Here is a 15,230-nt window from a genome sequence, read left to right as displayed (position 1 = left end):
TCCTTATTCCCATGATATCAACAATAGTCAGTAAACTGTGAGTAGAGTTAAATCGTAATAGTATAATTCAGATATTTTAGACGCTCGAAAATCCACTAACAAGAAAGAAGACAAAGTGTTGAGTGAATTTTTTGATACATTTTTTTAAGAAACAAACAAATAAAATAACAAAATAATACTTCAAAAAGATAATAAATAAATAATTAATTAATTACCTATTAATAACATAAAAAGGTATAAGAATAGAAGAAATGTATCATTTAATGAGTTCTCATAATTTTTGTAAACAAAGTTGACTATTGAAATAGTCAATAAAATGGATCTAGCCTTGTTAGGTAAGAGATAATTGTACAGTAAATCCATATAAGTTTATTTGAAGCTAAATAAAAATAATGATTATTATAATTATTAATATCAAGTCTGATTAATGCAATAGTAAATACTTTTTTTAAACTGTTAACTTAATTATTTATGTTGTTTAGTATCAATTTTCGTAAATTGTTTAAGTGTCATAATTCTGCTCTCTATGCTATTTTCTGTTAATAATTCTAAGAATCGATATGGCTTTATTTTCAGCATAATATTGACTTGGACGAATGCTTCTTTTTTTTCTTACAGCCTGCAGCTGTAAAAATTGATGTAAATATTGTAAATACGACGAATTTTAGCGCCATCTTTGATACGTTATCCAAGTCACAATACCAATGTAAAATTGGGGACGCAAGAAACTTCCTACATCGTCGATGTCTCGAGTCTCGAGTTATGTTCCATAAGCGTACGGAACGGGCGCAACGTTCCCACTGTCAAATTGCTGCGATAGGCACACGTGCTTACGTGGACGATAAGGTCGTGCAAGTTTGTATTTCGTAGAAAAAATTTGAAAATACAGTTCACGTGATTGTTCTTTTCGTATAGGGTAAACACCCTTTAATGTCAGTGCCATCGCAAACTGTGTTTGCCTCGACATCGCAGTGAACATGAACGGCACGTCGCGTAAAGTGAAAAATCCGTTGTTGTCCGCCGCTGGTCCGGGCTTTCCTTTCGACAATTACGCGGAGAACACATTGCTGGTGCCAGTCACCCCCGCGACACCAGCCGTGCTCCGAGACGGTGAGTTCCTTTGACGAAAAATCGTGGGCGGGGCTTGGCAGCTTGCAAATTTTTGGAGTACTATCCGATCTAACGGCGCGCAGTATTGACTAGTAACCGCTTCCGAAATAAGATTTATAAGGGAGGGACCTCTTGCACCGTTTATCCCCCACTTTGCTGCTCTTGATTTTCTCAATATTTGACTAGAATGCACTCGTAGGCTAACATCTGTTATTCGGTCGTCTTTTACTCTGTCGGCATTACAGAGGAAAAAAATTGTGTGACGAAAGTCCCTGACTTCAGTGTGGGACGTTCACATCCTACCTAGGCTAACCCAGACAGTTTCATAGTTATGTAAAACATATGCAAAGAATTCACAATGACGCAATCAATATCATGTAAGATGATTTCTTTGCGCGTGCTTTTTCTGCTACTACGCATTAATTCATCTAGAATTAAACCATAGAAGGTATACAGGCTTTAAACTATACAAGTTTACTCAAATAAAATTGCAAAAATAAACTTGCAAGAGCAGTAAAATTCATACACAATGAAAAATCCATCAAGTGCCTTAGTGTAGAGAATATGCTGTGTTCTTTAATAATTGATTGAGTGATTTGACTGGAAGGAGAGGAAGTGAGTTTTCTCATATCTTGTGATTTTTATTTTATGTATGGATGCACATAGACAAGTCATATGTAGCACATTCCATAATACTTATAACATCAATTTACATTTAGGAATTAATTAAATACTTTATTTATGTACACACTGAATAATATTTCGGAAGTTTCATGTACAATTTCTATGATATGGTTGATCATAATAACTGTATTACAGTTGATTCTTATAAATATCCTTAGAAGCTTGTTCTTTCAGCTCGAGCAGGCGGCTGTCTAGAGCCATATCTTTGTGTGTAAGGTAGATCGTGGCTGTTTCTTTTACGAAAACAATAAACTATTGCAACAACGAGTAGTATTAAGAGAATTAGAAGAAATAGTGCGCCGAGTACGATAGCTGCTATTTCTCCTTGCGATAGATTGTCCCATTGTGTCACATCGATGGTACGAGTGTAAGAGTTTTCCATTATGTCTATCGCTGTAATTGTTGCTGAGGGCGTGCAGCACGTGGACCAATAATAAAAAGTGACTCGATCTTTCGTGCCACTTATATATTTAGTGCGTGGATACAATCCATTCGGAATTGCTATAACACGTTTCAAACCTGCATAGGAAAAGAGAAGTGAGTCATTCGGTCATACAAAAATTTTTATATTACTCTGTCTATTACATATTCCTTTGTATTATTACATAATTCATTAAGTACCTGAATCATAATCTTGAACAGTGATGTCAGCGCTCCAAAGTGTCTTTTCGCAGCGGTTTCTGTCCAGTTTACCAGCACAGTTGCTATTAAACGAATACTCGATTGTGGGTCTTACATTATCAATGTTCTAAATGCAAACAGAAATCATGAATAATATAGAATCTGCATAATAATAATAAATTGGAAATATACAAAATGTAAAATCGGAATATTACAGTGTAATTAATTTAATTTAATTTTATAATGTGTTATATTATTTTTCTTAATTTCTAAAATCACATCAAAAGAATTTGTAAAGAAAAAATACGTGGTATATCGACAACATCTTTTTATATTTACCTTGGAAAATGCATTTTGAACTAAAACATTTACAGTTTTCTCAGAAATTTGCGTACCAGCGATAAGCACTGTAAGCGTATTGACAGTTTCTTGGCTTCCCGTTGGTATAATAATATCTACAGCTATTTGATCTGTTTGTCCGGGATACAACCACATGCTGTTGGATATAAATTTATAAAACATAAAATTTTTGTAAAAGCAAAACAAATTCATTGTCAGATATATTCATAGAAACGATGTTTTACATTTACTTCATAAATCATACTAAACTTAATGCTTTAATACAATTATATTCTAAATTTTTAAAGTATGGATAAAGTATTGGATACAAACGTATTTGTATAAATAATTATATTAGCTTCAACGTTTATTCAAAATGTCTTCAATTAATGTAAAAGTGTTTAACTGTTTATTATATAAAAATACTATGTATTTATCACATAATCTTTAATTTTTATTATGATAAATTATCTTCAATATTTGAATAAAACTGAACAAACAACATGTATTCTATCTAGGATTGTTTGTTTGCTCTTGCTGAAATGTTGAGGTCACTCGCCAGTGTGACGTGGGAGTTACATAAATAGACGTGCACTTTCATTCAATAGTTTCTGTAATTTCGACAGCTTCAATAGTTTTATTCAGTAATTTTTTATTAATTAATATATTCAGTAATTTTTAATTAATTAATATATTCAGTAAATAATGGGGAGAATTTGAGTAAAAACTAAAATCGCTATTTAATTAGTTGTAAATTAATATCACTATATTTAACTAACATTGTAAATAATGATTTATTATTACCATGTATTTATCGTACTGGCTTATTTCAGTTTCGTTTAAAAGTTTCTAAAAAATTAATCTTTATTTTATAATTTTTTTCATTAACAATAAGCTATTTACTTACTACAGCGGTTGGATATTATAAATCCTAAATGGTGAACTTCTCGCTTGGATTGCGTATCTAACCGGAAGAACACAGTTATTCGTAGCATCAAAGATTATTCTGTGTGTTGTCCCTGATGCGGCAATTAATTTGCTATTGGGATTTACGTCTAGCAGTATCTTTTTTCTTTCGAAAGGATCCTCATTAATTTGCGTTGAAAATTGTTGACTTTGATCGCTTTGTACCGATGCTATCTCACTGATGGATGATTTCATCTTTTCATCGATATCTTCGTTTAACGACGCGACTTCCGATGATCGTGCTTGAATTTTTTGCTGTTGCGTCTGTATTATATTCATATTATAGTAGTAAATGCTTTTTTCTGTTATTTTTTTTATAATTTATCAAAAATAAAAAAATTAATATTATAAATTTATAAAAATTTATAAACTTTAATAGAAATACCATTTTTCCATTAAATATCTTCGTATTTGACACATTTGGTAAAATTTTAAATTCGCCGTAACTCAAGGAGTTGTTACGTAGAACAAAATGATTCATAATATTTTTATCAATTGTTGCTGGAGGTTCACGTGAGAAGAATGATACATCAGAAAAATCATGTGTCATTATTTCATCATTATTTCTTCCTGGAGCCATAATTTCTACTGATCTTTCAAATACGAATTTTCGCTTTCCACGTGTCGTAGAATTTATTAGAAGTGAATTGGCAGTATTATTAGCAGTATTTTTTTGAGTTTTCTATATATAAAATACAAATAATTTAACGATAACGTAAAAAATATTTTAATATTTACATATTATACAATTGCATATTTTCTAAAATATTGTAGTTAATAAGTTAATAAGTTTTATTTAACTTACTTCAATAATCGATGCTTTGTTTTGTGTGATATGTTTGTCATCTAATGCTTCATCAAAATTCTTTCTTTTGATCTCTAAAGTGTAGGAGAAGAAACAAAAAATAAATAAAAATTTGCAGATATATGATATATAGATGTCTTAATATTATAGCATATTATCTTATTGTATTTTTCTATATATTTTCTCTATAAATTCAATTAATCATATATTTGTTATGGACACAGAAAGCAAAGAATAATTAAAAACTGTAAAATCACAAAGTTATAACTCAACAGAACTCTAAGAATTCATGTGGAAGACATAGGTACTTAAAATAATAATAATGAACCATTTCGAAACAGCAATTAATTTTACTAAAATGCGCGATAAGAAAAGCAAGTATTCTTGGCAGATCAATTAAAAATAGAATTGTGGATAATAATAGCATTGGCATCGTTTCAAGAAATTCAATGTTCGCGAAAGAGTAGTTGCTTAAATCTCTATTCTAAGAAACAGTTGATTGCACACCTTTTTGCGATTGGAAGTATTTGTTTCTTTTAGTCAGTTGTATCTTAAACATTGCACCGTAAGGAAAGAAACATGCAATTTTCCTAAATCACCTTACTTCCTATACAAGCTCTAACTCGCGTCAGAGTATAAATCGAGTAAAAATATACGAGAGAGAGAAAGAGATGTGTGGCCAAAGGGCAGTGAGTGAATTGCACAATCTCGTGTATCCGCGAGCCAGAAGCTAACGGGTTGGCAGTCAGACGGCTGCCGTGTTAAGAGGAAGTTGGAAGTTGCGCGAGAGTACGCGAATGTGTATCTCACGCGTTTTGCTGACCGTTAAGTCGTGGCTTAGTCGCGGGAAGATAAGAGTGAGTGATTTCTTTTTGTTTTTACGAAAAAATTAAAGCATTATATATGTGAAGCATATACAATAAATGAATTCCTCCGACCGTAACACATGATTGTGATAAAGCTGCGAGATATGTGTATATTTCATCTGATTTGCACTTCTTCACAAGTCTACGAGGGTCCTCGTATATTTAATTATGCAGTAATGTTGATATAACTTGTTATTGATAGAATTTGTTTCTTTTATTTGAAGCACAATTGGTATTTTACGCTACAAAATTTACTTGAGTTTGAATGACTATAATAATAATGTAATGATATAATATCGACTTTTTTCTTGCTAAAATTATATTATATTCTACAGAGATGTTATATTTTATATGCTTTTGTTAAAACTATTATATCCGCATTTATAAAAAATATTAGAGTTCAATAATATCTTCAAATTGTCATAATTTTATTTTGAAATTTCTTCGACTATTTCATTAGAAGGTTATACAGAGCAGAAAATAAAATGTAACCATGACGTAGTGCGATTAATTATCTCACATCAAAAGATTCATAATTAATTAATCAGTGTCGATACATATAAAAACTTTTAAATCTTTGCGGAAAATCCTCGAGGAAATCTGTGTAATAATTCATATATATTGAGAATTTATATGGTATACTATATATAAAAACGAATGCACGTAATATTTGACGCGATAATTTTTTATAAAAATATTTATGTGTAAAAAATGAGCATTTTCCACGCTGCATTGCTATATTATTAACATAACAGATGTAATTTTACTTACCGCTAATGGAATTAATATTGTCGATAATATCTTCTGTCAAGTGTGCGTTATTTTTCTTATTTGTTCCGTAATAAGCAATCACGTCGAAGTTGTATTTTGAATTTTCCACCCCTGTTAGCTTCACGCACCATCTACCCGTAAGGTTGCGCGCGCCGATAGCTACCCTTTTCGTGTTGTATGTACTTACCAATGACATCACTACTCCTGGTCCCTGTACTGTTCTGTCTGTTAAAGTGCATATTGAAAGTGAAAATTATTCTTAAATTAAGCGTCTCATTTTAATTTGAACGGTCAAATTGATTGATTAATGAAAGAATCGCAATCAAACAATAAAATATTCTGTTTTCTTGTATTGTTCTGAATTTATTTATTGATTGTAAGAGTTTCGTGTGTCAAGTATGCTGTGTAAAGTATCCTGTGTATTGGTTAAAATTAGAAAAATCTTATATAAATAGATAAAAAGTGCAAAAACTAATTCTTGTGACATAATCATTTAGTGCGACGCAATGAATATGAAGGGAGCAACTAGCCGATCGATACTGCCCTTGAGGTATGGAGGTTAAACGAAACCGGGTGTAACGACAGTGGTTCTATATATGTACATCTACATATGATACATCTAAATAATAGGAACAAGGCGCATATAAATGACAGAATTAATGTGATACAAATTGGAATTTATGTTTCACGTTTCTGATAATACTTTTCTTGTATAACAAATAATTTTTTTAATAGAAGTTGTAATATAGAATTTTTTAAATTTATTCTCATATTAATAATAGGAATAATAAGTGTTTAGTTTTTAATGTCTTAATTAATTTAATTAATTTTATGTGCTGTAATAAATGACATATTTTTAGTTATTTCAGAACTCAATGTCACAAATATTCGAAAACACTTTACTTGACATCGTTCGATATCGATCGTTATATTAGTATTGATTATCATGACTTTGCTGGTATCCTAAAGGTTCGAATGTCAAAATATGAGAAATTGTCGAAGGCAATCATATGAATAAAGTTAATCGTTAAATCTTTCTTATAACAACTGGAATGACTATTCTCTAAATAAAAAAGAATTCTTGTTATTAAAGCAAAGTAAGAAGAATTACTCACTCGTAGGTATTGTCAGAACTGCACGCGTAAGATTTCCCAAAATATTAATTGCAATTCCAGTTACATTGGTATCAGTTTGGAAATTGGCTTCAGTATATCCGCTTAAATTAGTTTTATGCACTAATTGCTTCTAACATATATGTTTATTAATTATTTTTCTTTTTTATTTCTTTTTTTTAAATATGGCGATATTAATTTCTATCTTACCGAGAATTCTGGGTTATTTGAAAAATAATTTTTTAATATCTCGACGTTTTGTTGATTAAATTTTAAATTCGAATAAAATTCATCGTTTTTGAGAATTAAATTTCTTCCCATGTTTATGATATCACAATCCAGACTAAGATAGATCTATGAATATTAAATATGTAATAATATTAAGATAGATCTACACATTAAATATGTAATAATATTTATCGAAAGTCACTATTTTCTTAAAATAACTTACTTTGCAATAGTCTAAGATTGCTGAATTTTCATTATGGGTAAAATGTCTTAATATTTTCAGATTTGGATTATTTTCTAATAAAAAATGATCTGAAATTTAAAAAAAATCAGTTATGTAGCTTGCTTATCGTTTTCATAATGTATGTATAAAAACTGTTTTTATAAGTTTTATGTAGTAATACTTATGTAGTAATATGTAGTTAATACATGTATTAATTAATGTTCGATTTAATATTGCCACTAGACTTGTTTGTCTTCTTTAAACTTTTTTTTATTAAAAAAATCACATATTTGTATTTTATAGAATAAATGTGCATATCTTACATAATATGTGTACATATTAAGATGTGTACATCGATATATTGATCATATCTCTTGGCTTATAAATTGTCTTCTTAAATCGATATGCAGAACATTCCGCATATGCTTTATAATAAGGTTACTGCTGTTATCAATCTATGTCACGTTATTTATAATTTTATCTTAAAAATTTCAAATAATTTTTAATTATACGTCATCAACTATCAGGATGTGCAGTTAGAAATTAATAATTGGCAATTTCAGCGTAATTTGTACAACTTACTTACGTCAATATTTAATCGAACATGATAAATAAAGTCAATAACAATGATAACTTAAAGAAATTTTTATTTACGTTAAGTACTATATTATTCATGTTATATATTAAAATTACCATCTCCGTTTTGACCGGTAAATGACAGATCAAGATTAATATCTTCAAAACCTTTGCCAACACACACAATTCCCAATTGTTGTATACAGTACCTTTTAACAAAAATATTTTACGTTTTTCATTTAAGAAATATTAGTTTCAATATAATTTTTTTAATACAATTTTTTCAATAGAATTTTTTATTTACGTTTATATGTTACAAATATATCCGCGATTGAAATATGATAAAAATTTACGATATTTTTATTATTATTTTTACATAAATCTATATCACTGCACAAATTGATGACAAACCTAGAACATTTTTCAAAATGGTTCGAGACTTTTGTCTTCACCGACAGATTCTGCACTAGAGATTCTCGTGAAGTTTCAGACTTAGGCCAATCATCCTTCAAAGTAATCCCATCTGGTTTCGTTTCCGTCTCGATTGATTGCTCGGCTCGCGTATTGCCTGTCTCAGACAATTTCGTATCCGGTTGAGAAGCATTATTAATCGATGGGAAAACTTCAGCAAGCGTTGATCCACTAACTACATTTCTGCATAGAATGCAAGTCAGATAGCACGTCACAAAAAGCCGGTACACGCGTAATTCCATACCGTGGCCGCAAGGAAAACCTCGTACGAAAGACTCGACACAAAAATGCGCGGCGTACTTATAAAGTTTCGTTCGCGTAAGTTTGCAAAGGGGGTAACGTGTCTTCAGTTACATTGACGATAACACGAACGCAAAGGTAAATAAATCTGGGCGTTAACGGGCGTCGTTGCACAATTGTAGGTGTCTCGTTATGAGAAAACTTTGATACACGATGGTAAAGGTGAACTTAATAAATACCTCTATTTAAAAGAAAATGAAAAGGAAACGAAGGAATTATCGATACTGTTTGCAAAAAATTTTAACCAATTTTAATTGTCTCTTATCGTAATCTATCATTGCATTTTTATGTCCCGAAAGAAATGTAATGATAGGGTTATCGCTTTTATTCTCTGTTGAAAGCGGATTAAATATGATAGAATTCTTATAGTAATTTATTGTTCTTTATCATTTTATTGGAATTTATCGAGGATAAATGATTCAATCTATTGTAATTAATTGTATATTCACAATAAAGAAAGTTTAAAGTTTTCTATCGTACAATTGCAAAAAAAGACCTATTATCAGTGGACGCAGCGATTAGTATTGAATGCAAATATATATGAAATGTTAGTGTACTACTAACATGAATTTCTCTTTTTTTTGCAACAAACGTTAATTATTAATTATCGTAAAACTCTTAAATGTATATATTGGCGATCCATAAATAAAACATGTGTCATCACAAAAACGTTCGTAATTCAAAGTCCGCGAGGTTGCTCGTATCAACTACGTAAAAGAGTAAGAATAGTCCACACTCGCTCTTCGTCATTGGTTCTTACGTTCATTGCATCCTGTTCAATATTGACAGTTCTGAATAATCTGTTGAAGAATTCAGTCAAGGGGGATTTTTTATGAACACATTGTTATATCTGATTACTTAAAAGTTATTAAATGAATGTACTAAGAGTTATTAAATGTAAATGTACTAACTTCTGAAAATTTTGCCTAAATTTCTAAAGAAAAATATTTAATTTATCAAAAGTTAATATTAAATAATACGCATTTATTTTTGTTGTAATTGCTTTCTTAAATAGTTTCTTTATTTTTACATAAATATTATTGCAAAATGTTTAACGATAGCAAAACCATAAATTTATATACTTTTACATACTTCAAGCAGACCAAACAAATTTATTAGAAAATTATATAAATTGCCTCTACTATAAACAACATTTTTAAACAAAGAAATACAAGAAAAAATTACTAATATGATATTGTAAAATATTATCTGATGTTTTTAGATTAAGTAAATAAACAGTCATCTTTTTTGCAGATACTGAGCTCGACAGTTTCATAGGACAAGAGCCAGTCAATATCCAATCTCAATCCCCATCAAGGACAAACGACAATTTTTCCACGAATGCATCTTCACAGCCAAAAGAAAGTAAGGACACGACGAATCAGCCAGCAAAATCAGGATATCTCACATCGATTCTCTCGTCGCTGCCGAATCTGTCTCTGTCATCGATTAAATCCGATTCCTCGGGACCGCAAATAAGTCAGGCATCCGAGAACACCGGTGGAACGACGCACGAATCTAATCCTTACATAACGCCGCAAGGATACCATGGTTCTCAGTCGGAAATACCAGGATTCTTAGCAATTAATCCTCAGGATTCTCGAAGTACAAACTTGTCAGGATTTGCTGCTTTTGGTCCCACTGGCACTGTACCCAACAACCCTCCTCCACCCGCAGCCCCACCCAGTGTATCTCAGCCTGGTTATGGTAAATGTTTAAAATTATAATTAAAAATTCATAAGCACAATAAAGTAGCAATTTCAATAAATATTAATATAATTTTTTTATGACAAAGTTCGAAATCTTTACTCCATATGTTTGACACACAATAAGTATAATTTTATATATGGAAATTATAACATAACGCAATTTCAAAAAACTTTAATTAATAATCTCGAAGGTTAATTTTAATCTTAATTAATTTTTGTTTACATGTTGCTTACATATATATATTTAATTTAATATTAATTATATGTATATGTATATTTAATCAATTTTTATTTGATGTGTTCTCTTACCATGTATGTGATGATGTTATGCATATATCTATATAATATGATGTATGTTTTAAGTATGTAATCTAATCAGGAAAATTACTTTTTTTTGTTAAAGCGCCCGTTTCTTATCGACTTGGTAATCAACGACGCTTAAAGTATGCACCACCGCCGGATCTAACGTCTAACAACGCACAGCCATATACAAATCCAGCATTGCAGTTCTTGCCGACTCAAAATGTCTCTGCACCGTCAACTATTTTGAATCCATATGAATCGGAGGGATTGGCACAGGGAAACAATTCCAGCGTACAGCAGACCTTGCCCGAACAACTTCCAACGTCTGAGCAGCTATCGCGAAATAGCTCTCTCCATAGTTCATTTCGATCCAGCCCAGTCACAACTGGAACGCCATATAATTCGTCTGTAACGTCCGCAAATCAGAATCTATTTTTAGAAAGTTCTTCCGCATCCGCGCAATTTCCTTTGTCGTCGTCTAGACCGATACCTGCACGGGTATTGGAGCCTGCAACGCCACAGAATACTCCGGCGAACGTCTCATTTCCCGGTTTCACTTACGTGAATCGAGATTTACCACCGACATCTAATTTCGACAAAGAAACTGTACCCAAGAATCCTAATCAGCTAAATTTATCGCCAGAATTTTCGAAAGGCGGTGCTCTCGAGACCACAGCTACCACAGAATCTGCGTATAAACCGACGTCGATTTCGGGGGAAATCGAGACGACATTTACGCCAATATCGGCAGCCAAGGTAACAGAGAAGTTAATAGAACATTTACTTGCGGAACAGCAGGAGAATTCTCCTTCCGTAGCAACCCTTGAAGCTCACGCGGAAGTTGACGAAATTACATCCAGCGTCGCTACCGAATTAACGAAATCTTACGAATCGCAAAGCGACGCGAAGGCTGCAAATGAGATAATCGACAAATCACACGAGGCAAAATCGAATGACGTACAAGGGAAAGCGGCTCAACCTGGAAGTGACACATGGAGTGACGTGTTTCTTGGGCAAGAACCAGCGGCGCAATCAGAGATCCGCCCGGAAGTACACATTACTGATAACAGTCCGATTGTAACGGATCTTCAAACTAAGTCGAACACACATCCGTCTCAACAGCATTACCAAGTGCAATCAATATCTATGCCAAGCTCCACCTTTTATACAGACAAGCCCGCAGAACAAAAGTCGAGCTTAAACTACGTACCGTCTGTCCAACTTCCGCAGCAAATTTCTTCTTCCGCTGATTTCTACAACCTACCGAAACCAACGGAACAATCAACAAGTGTGTTCTTTGAATCAGCGCCGTCGAATCGGTTCCCGAGTTTCTCGTCGCAGGAAAGAAATACAAACTCTCCGTTCGGACAACCAGTCCAAAATTCCCCGTTCGGACAACCAGTCCAAAATTCCCCGTTCGGACAACCAGTCCAAAATTCTCCGTTCGGACAACCAGTCCAAAATTCTCCGTTCGAACAATCAGTTAACACAACAAATAATCTGCCTCACGAAAATTCCGCATTTAGTTCTAAAGCGATCGATTCCACGGCTCACGCACCGTTTTGGAATGCCGATCAGTCTTCTCAATCGCAGATACTGAACGCTGCATCCGGCCAGCCGGCATATACCGCACCTAGCCAACCGGTATACGCGACTCCCATCCAACAATCGGCGCCGGTATTTTATAATCCTGCGCAATTTGCGAATGAACCACCCAAGCAATCGACTTTTCCACATACGTACGACCAACGTTCTCAACAGCAGCAGTCATCTCAAAATCCACCGTTTTACGGAAGTAGCACTGGGCTGCAGCAGCCCTACGCTATTCCTGAAAATAACGCGTATCCTTCGCCCGCTGTAACGATAGCAACGTCGGTACCTGAACCGACGGGTTCAGCCACTCTCAGTCCAGTTCAAATGTCAGTTAATGCGCCAACTAATCGCACCACACCAGATACCGTTCCACCGAGTTTTCAAAATTGGGTAAGGATAATCATTTTCATTCCAAGGTTTTACTTTATTTATAAAATTAAGTAAAAGTGTCCTCCGAAAATTTATAATTAGATATATCAAACATTAATAATGGATGAATTTTTTAAATATATTTTTACACACATTTAAATTTATATTTATATAAATACAAAGTAATTAATTCCGATTTATTATACAGGAAATATTAATATTTTCTAGGCTTCTGGATCTTCCGATAAACGAATGCAATACAGATCGGTATATCACCACTGGTTTTACCGCAAGGAAGTGGAGAGCAAAACATTATGGCTGCCGTTCTCCATGCAGGACAGCTTAAAGCTGGAAGAAGCTCACAATTCGAGCGATATTACACCTGAAACCACAGTGGCTACCGATGGCGGTCGTTACGATGTTGACATTTTACGTCGTCAAAGAGCACCCGTCTATTGGACCGGAGCGTCTACCGAAGTTAGGCGATGTTCTTGGTTTTTCAAGGGAGCAGCTGAAGCGAGATACGTTCCTTACAGCGAGAGCACTGCTGCGAAACTTGAAGACGAATACAAACTGGCATGTCTCTCGAACACCTGGAACCGAAAAGTGGAATTAAATAATGGAGAATACATTGTCTTCCATAGCGCGACAGTGCAGGCTCATTACCTACAACCGACTTCTCCTGATGCGGCATCTTGGGGAAGTAATACTGTAAGTAGATCAATTACATTTAACAAATTAAATGTTGAATAAAATTTCTTAATGAAGGAGTGTACTCATTTTGTATAAAATATTTAATGAAAATTTAATTATTAAAGCTTTATTTAAGAAATAACAAAAAAATTAAAGTATAATTTAAGGCTTCTTTTCAATTTATTGTGTTAAAGTTTAATATTTAATTGCGAAAATGTTATACATGATAATGTTTCTTCATAATTTTTTAAATATTTTAAAGTTATTTAAATATTGTACAATTGTTGTTCTAAACAAACAAATTTATTTTATTAAAATTTTTAAAATAAAATTAATATTTTACTACTATAAATTTGCTCTTTACAATGCAATCTTATTAAAAATAATGCTTTGCTTTACAGTTTATAACTAAGCTTCTAATTTAATTTACGAACTACGTTATTAGTTTTAAAATTATGTTCATTTGTATAACTATTGATTTATATGTTGCAATTAAAAATAGCAGCGCACTGCAGCACAAAACAATGCACAATATGACGAACATTTTATTAGCATATTTATTTCATTTATTTTGCAAAGCATCAAATTGCTGTTACTTTAAAATATCTTATTTTCTTTTATAAATCACCTTTATTATTTTTAAGATGTGTAGTCGCGCGGTTTTTTAATATTACACGCATGGTTCTGTTTGATATGGTGGATCCTAATTTCTACAGGCTTCAGAGGACAGTACATATTTACAGGGTTCTGCAAGTAAACCAAAAACTGTTAAAAGAGGAGTCGATGAATTCAATATAGATGAGGGTGAACCCGAGAAAGTGGATCATCTTCTATTTCTTGTACACGGTATCGGTAGTGTTTGCGATCTGAAGTTTCGCACTGTAGAAGAAGTTGGTAAGTTGCGAAAAATATAATATTTTAATTGTGAATAAATTGAGTTATTCATAAAACTCAAATATTATGATATTAATACATATGTTAATTTCTTACAGTTGATGAATTCCGAAGTATATCGTTTCAATTGGTGCAATCACATTATCGTACAGCGAGCGAGCAGGGGTTTGTAAATAGAATAGAAGTTTTACCGATCTCCTGGCATACAACACTGCATTCCGATACGGGAATTGATAAGCGACTGCAGGCTATCACGTTGGAGAGTATTCCGAAATTGCGACATTTTACTAACGATACTTTGCTCGACATACTTTTCTATACTAGTCCGATATACTGTCAGACTATTATGCAAACGGTCGGAAGTGAGATGAACAGATTGCACGCATTATTCAAAGAGAGAAATCCTACTTTTGACGGAGAAATATTCTTAGGAGGTCATTCATTGGGCAGTTTGATCATGTTTGATCTATTGTGCCATCAAACACCCGAAAAAGAAGATGAAAATGTGGACAATAAGGAAGTGAGTAACGATAAAAAATCTCAAATAAAATTGCACATTATTATATTTATTTTACTCTCTAAATTTTCTGGAGTGAA

General features: G+C 32.5%; 2 protein-coding genes across 6 annotated transcripts in view; one reads left to right on the top strand and one right to left on the bottom strand.

Moving 5' to 3' along the window:
• The first annotated feature begins 60 nt into the window (after positions 1–60).
• The window catches only part of LOC105449936 (SEC23-interacting protein), an 18,328-nt gene continuing 3,158 nt past the window's right edge, over positions 61–15,230 (top strand). The window contains exons 1-7 of one of the 5 annotated variants that reach the window (XM_011689405.1): positions 755–846; positions 916–1,110; positions 10,327–10,779; positions 11,185–13,067; positions 13,275–13,757; positions 14,456–14,633; positions 14,732–15,153. In XM_011689405.1, the coding sequence (XP_011687707.1) occupies positions 978–1,110; positions 10,327–10,779; positions 11,185–13,067; positions 13,275–13,757; positions 14,456–14,633; positions 14,732–15,153 (3,552 nt within the window). In that variant the 5' untranslated portion in view covers positions 755–846; positions 916–977. Of the gene's footprint in view, positions 336–754; positions 1,111–1,151; positions 1,488–10,326; positions 10,780–11,184; positions 13,068–13,274; positions 13,758–14,455; positions 14,634–14,731; positions 15,154–15,230 lie in introns of those variants that run through there. The other 4 variants (XM_011689408.1, XM_011689404.1, XM_011689406.1 and 1 more) reach the window with 4 other exon arrangements.
• LOC105449935 lies at positions 1,736–9,139 on the bottom strand. The gene is made up of 12 exons (XM_011689403.1): positions 8,713–9,139; positions 8,419–8,510; positions 7,726–7,814; positions 7,485–7,628; positions 7,278–7,407; positions 6,163–6,387; positions 4,526–4,599; positions 4,106–4,402; positions 3,662–3,984; positions 2,755–2,911; positions 2,416–2,542; positions 1,736–2,313 (listed from the first exon to the last, which is right to left on the bottom strand). Exons 1-12 carry the CDS (start codon positions 9,012–9,014, stop codon positions 1,949–1,951), a joined length of 2,325 nt encoding a protein of 774 aa, XP_011687705.1. The 5' UTR covers positions 9,015–9,139; the 3' UTR covers positions 1,736–1,948.

This window comes from Wasmannia auropunctata, unplaced genomic scaffold (genome assembly GCF_000956235.1).
Source record: "Wasmannia auropunctata unplaced genomic scaffold, wasmannia.A_1.0 LD336071.1, whole genome shotgun sequence".
Taxonomy (NCBI): Eukaryota; Metazoa; Arthropoda; class Insecta; order Hymenoptera; family Formicidae; genus Wasmannia; species Wasmannia auropunctata.
The sequence above is the reverse complement of the archived record's forward strand: the minus strand, read 5'-3'. Positions and strand labels throughout refer to the sequence as shown.

Bases quoted from the DNA above. Each gene is read 5' to 3' on its own strand.
- LOC105449935 (XM_011689403.1), bottom strand. From the start codon at position 9,014: ATGGAATTACGCGTGTACCGGCTTTTTGTGACGTGCTATCTGACTTGC. The intron at 3,985-4,105 runs GTATTTCTATTA...AATATAATACAG, and splicing joins AGATATTTAATGGAAAAATG to ACGCAACAGCAAAAAATTCA. The intron at 2,912-3,661 runs GTAAGTAAATAG...TATATCCAACAG, and splicing joins TATAATATCCAACCGCTGTA to CATGTGGTTGTATCCCGGAC.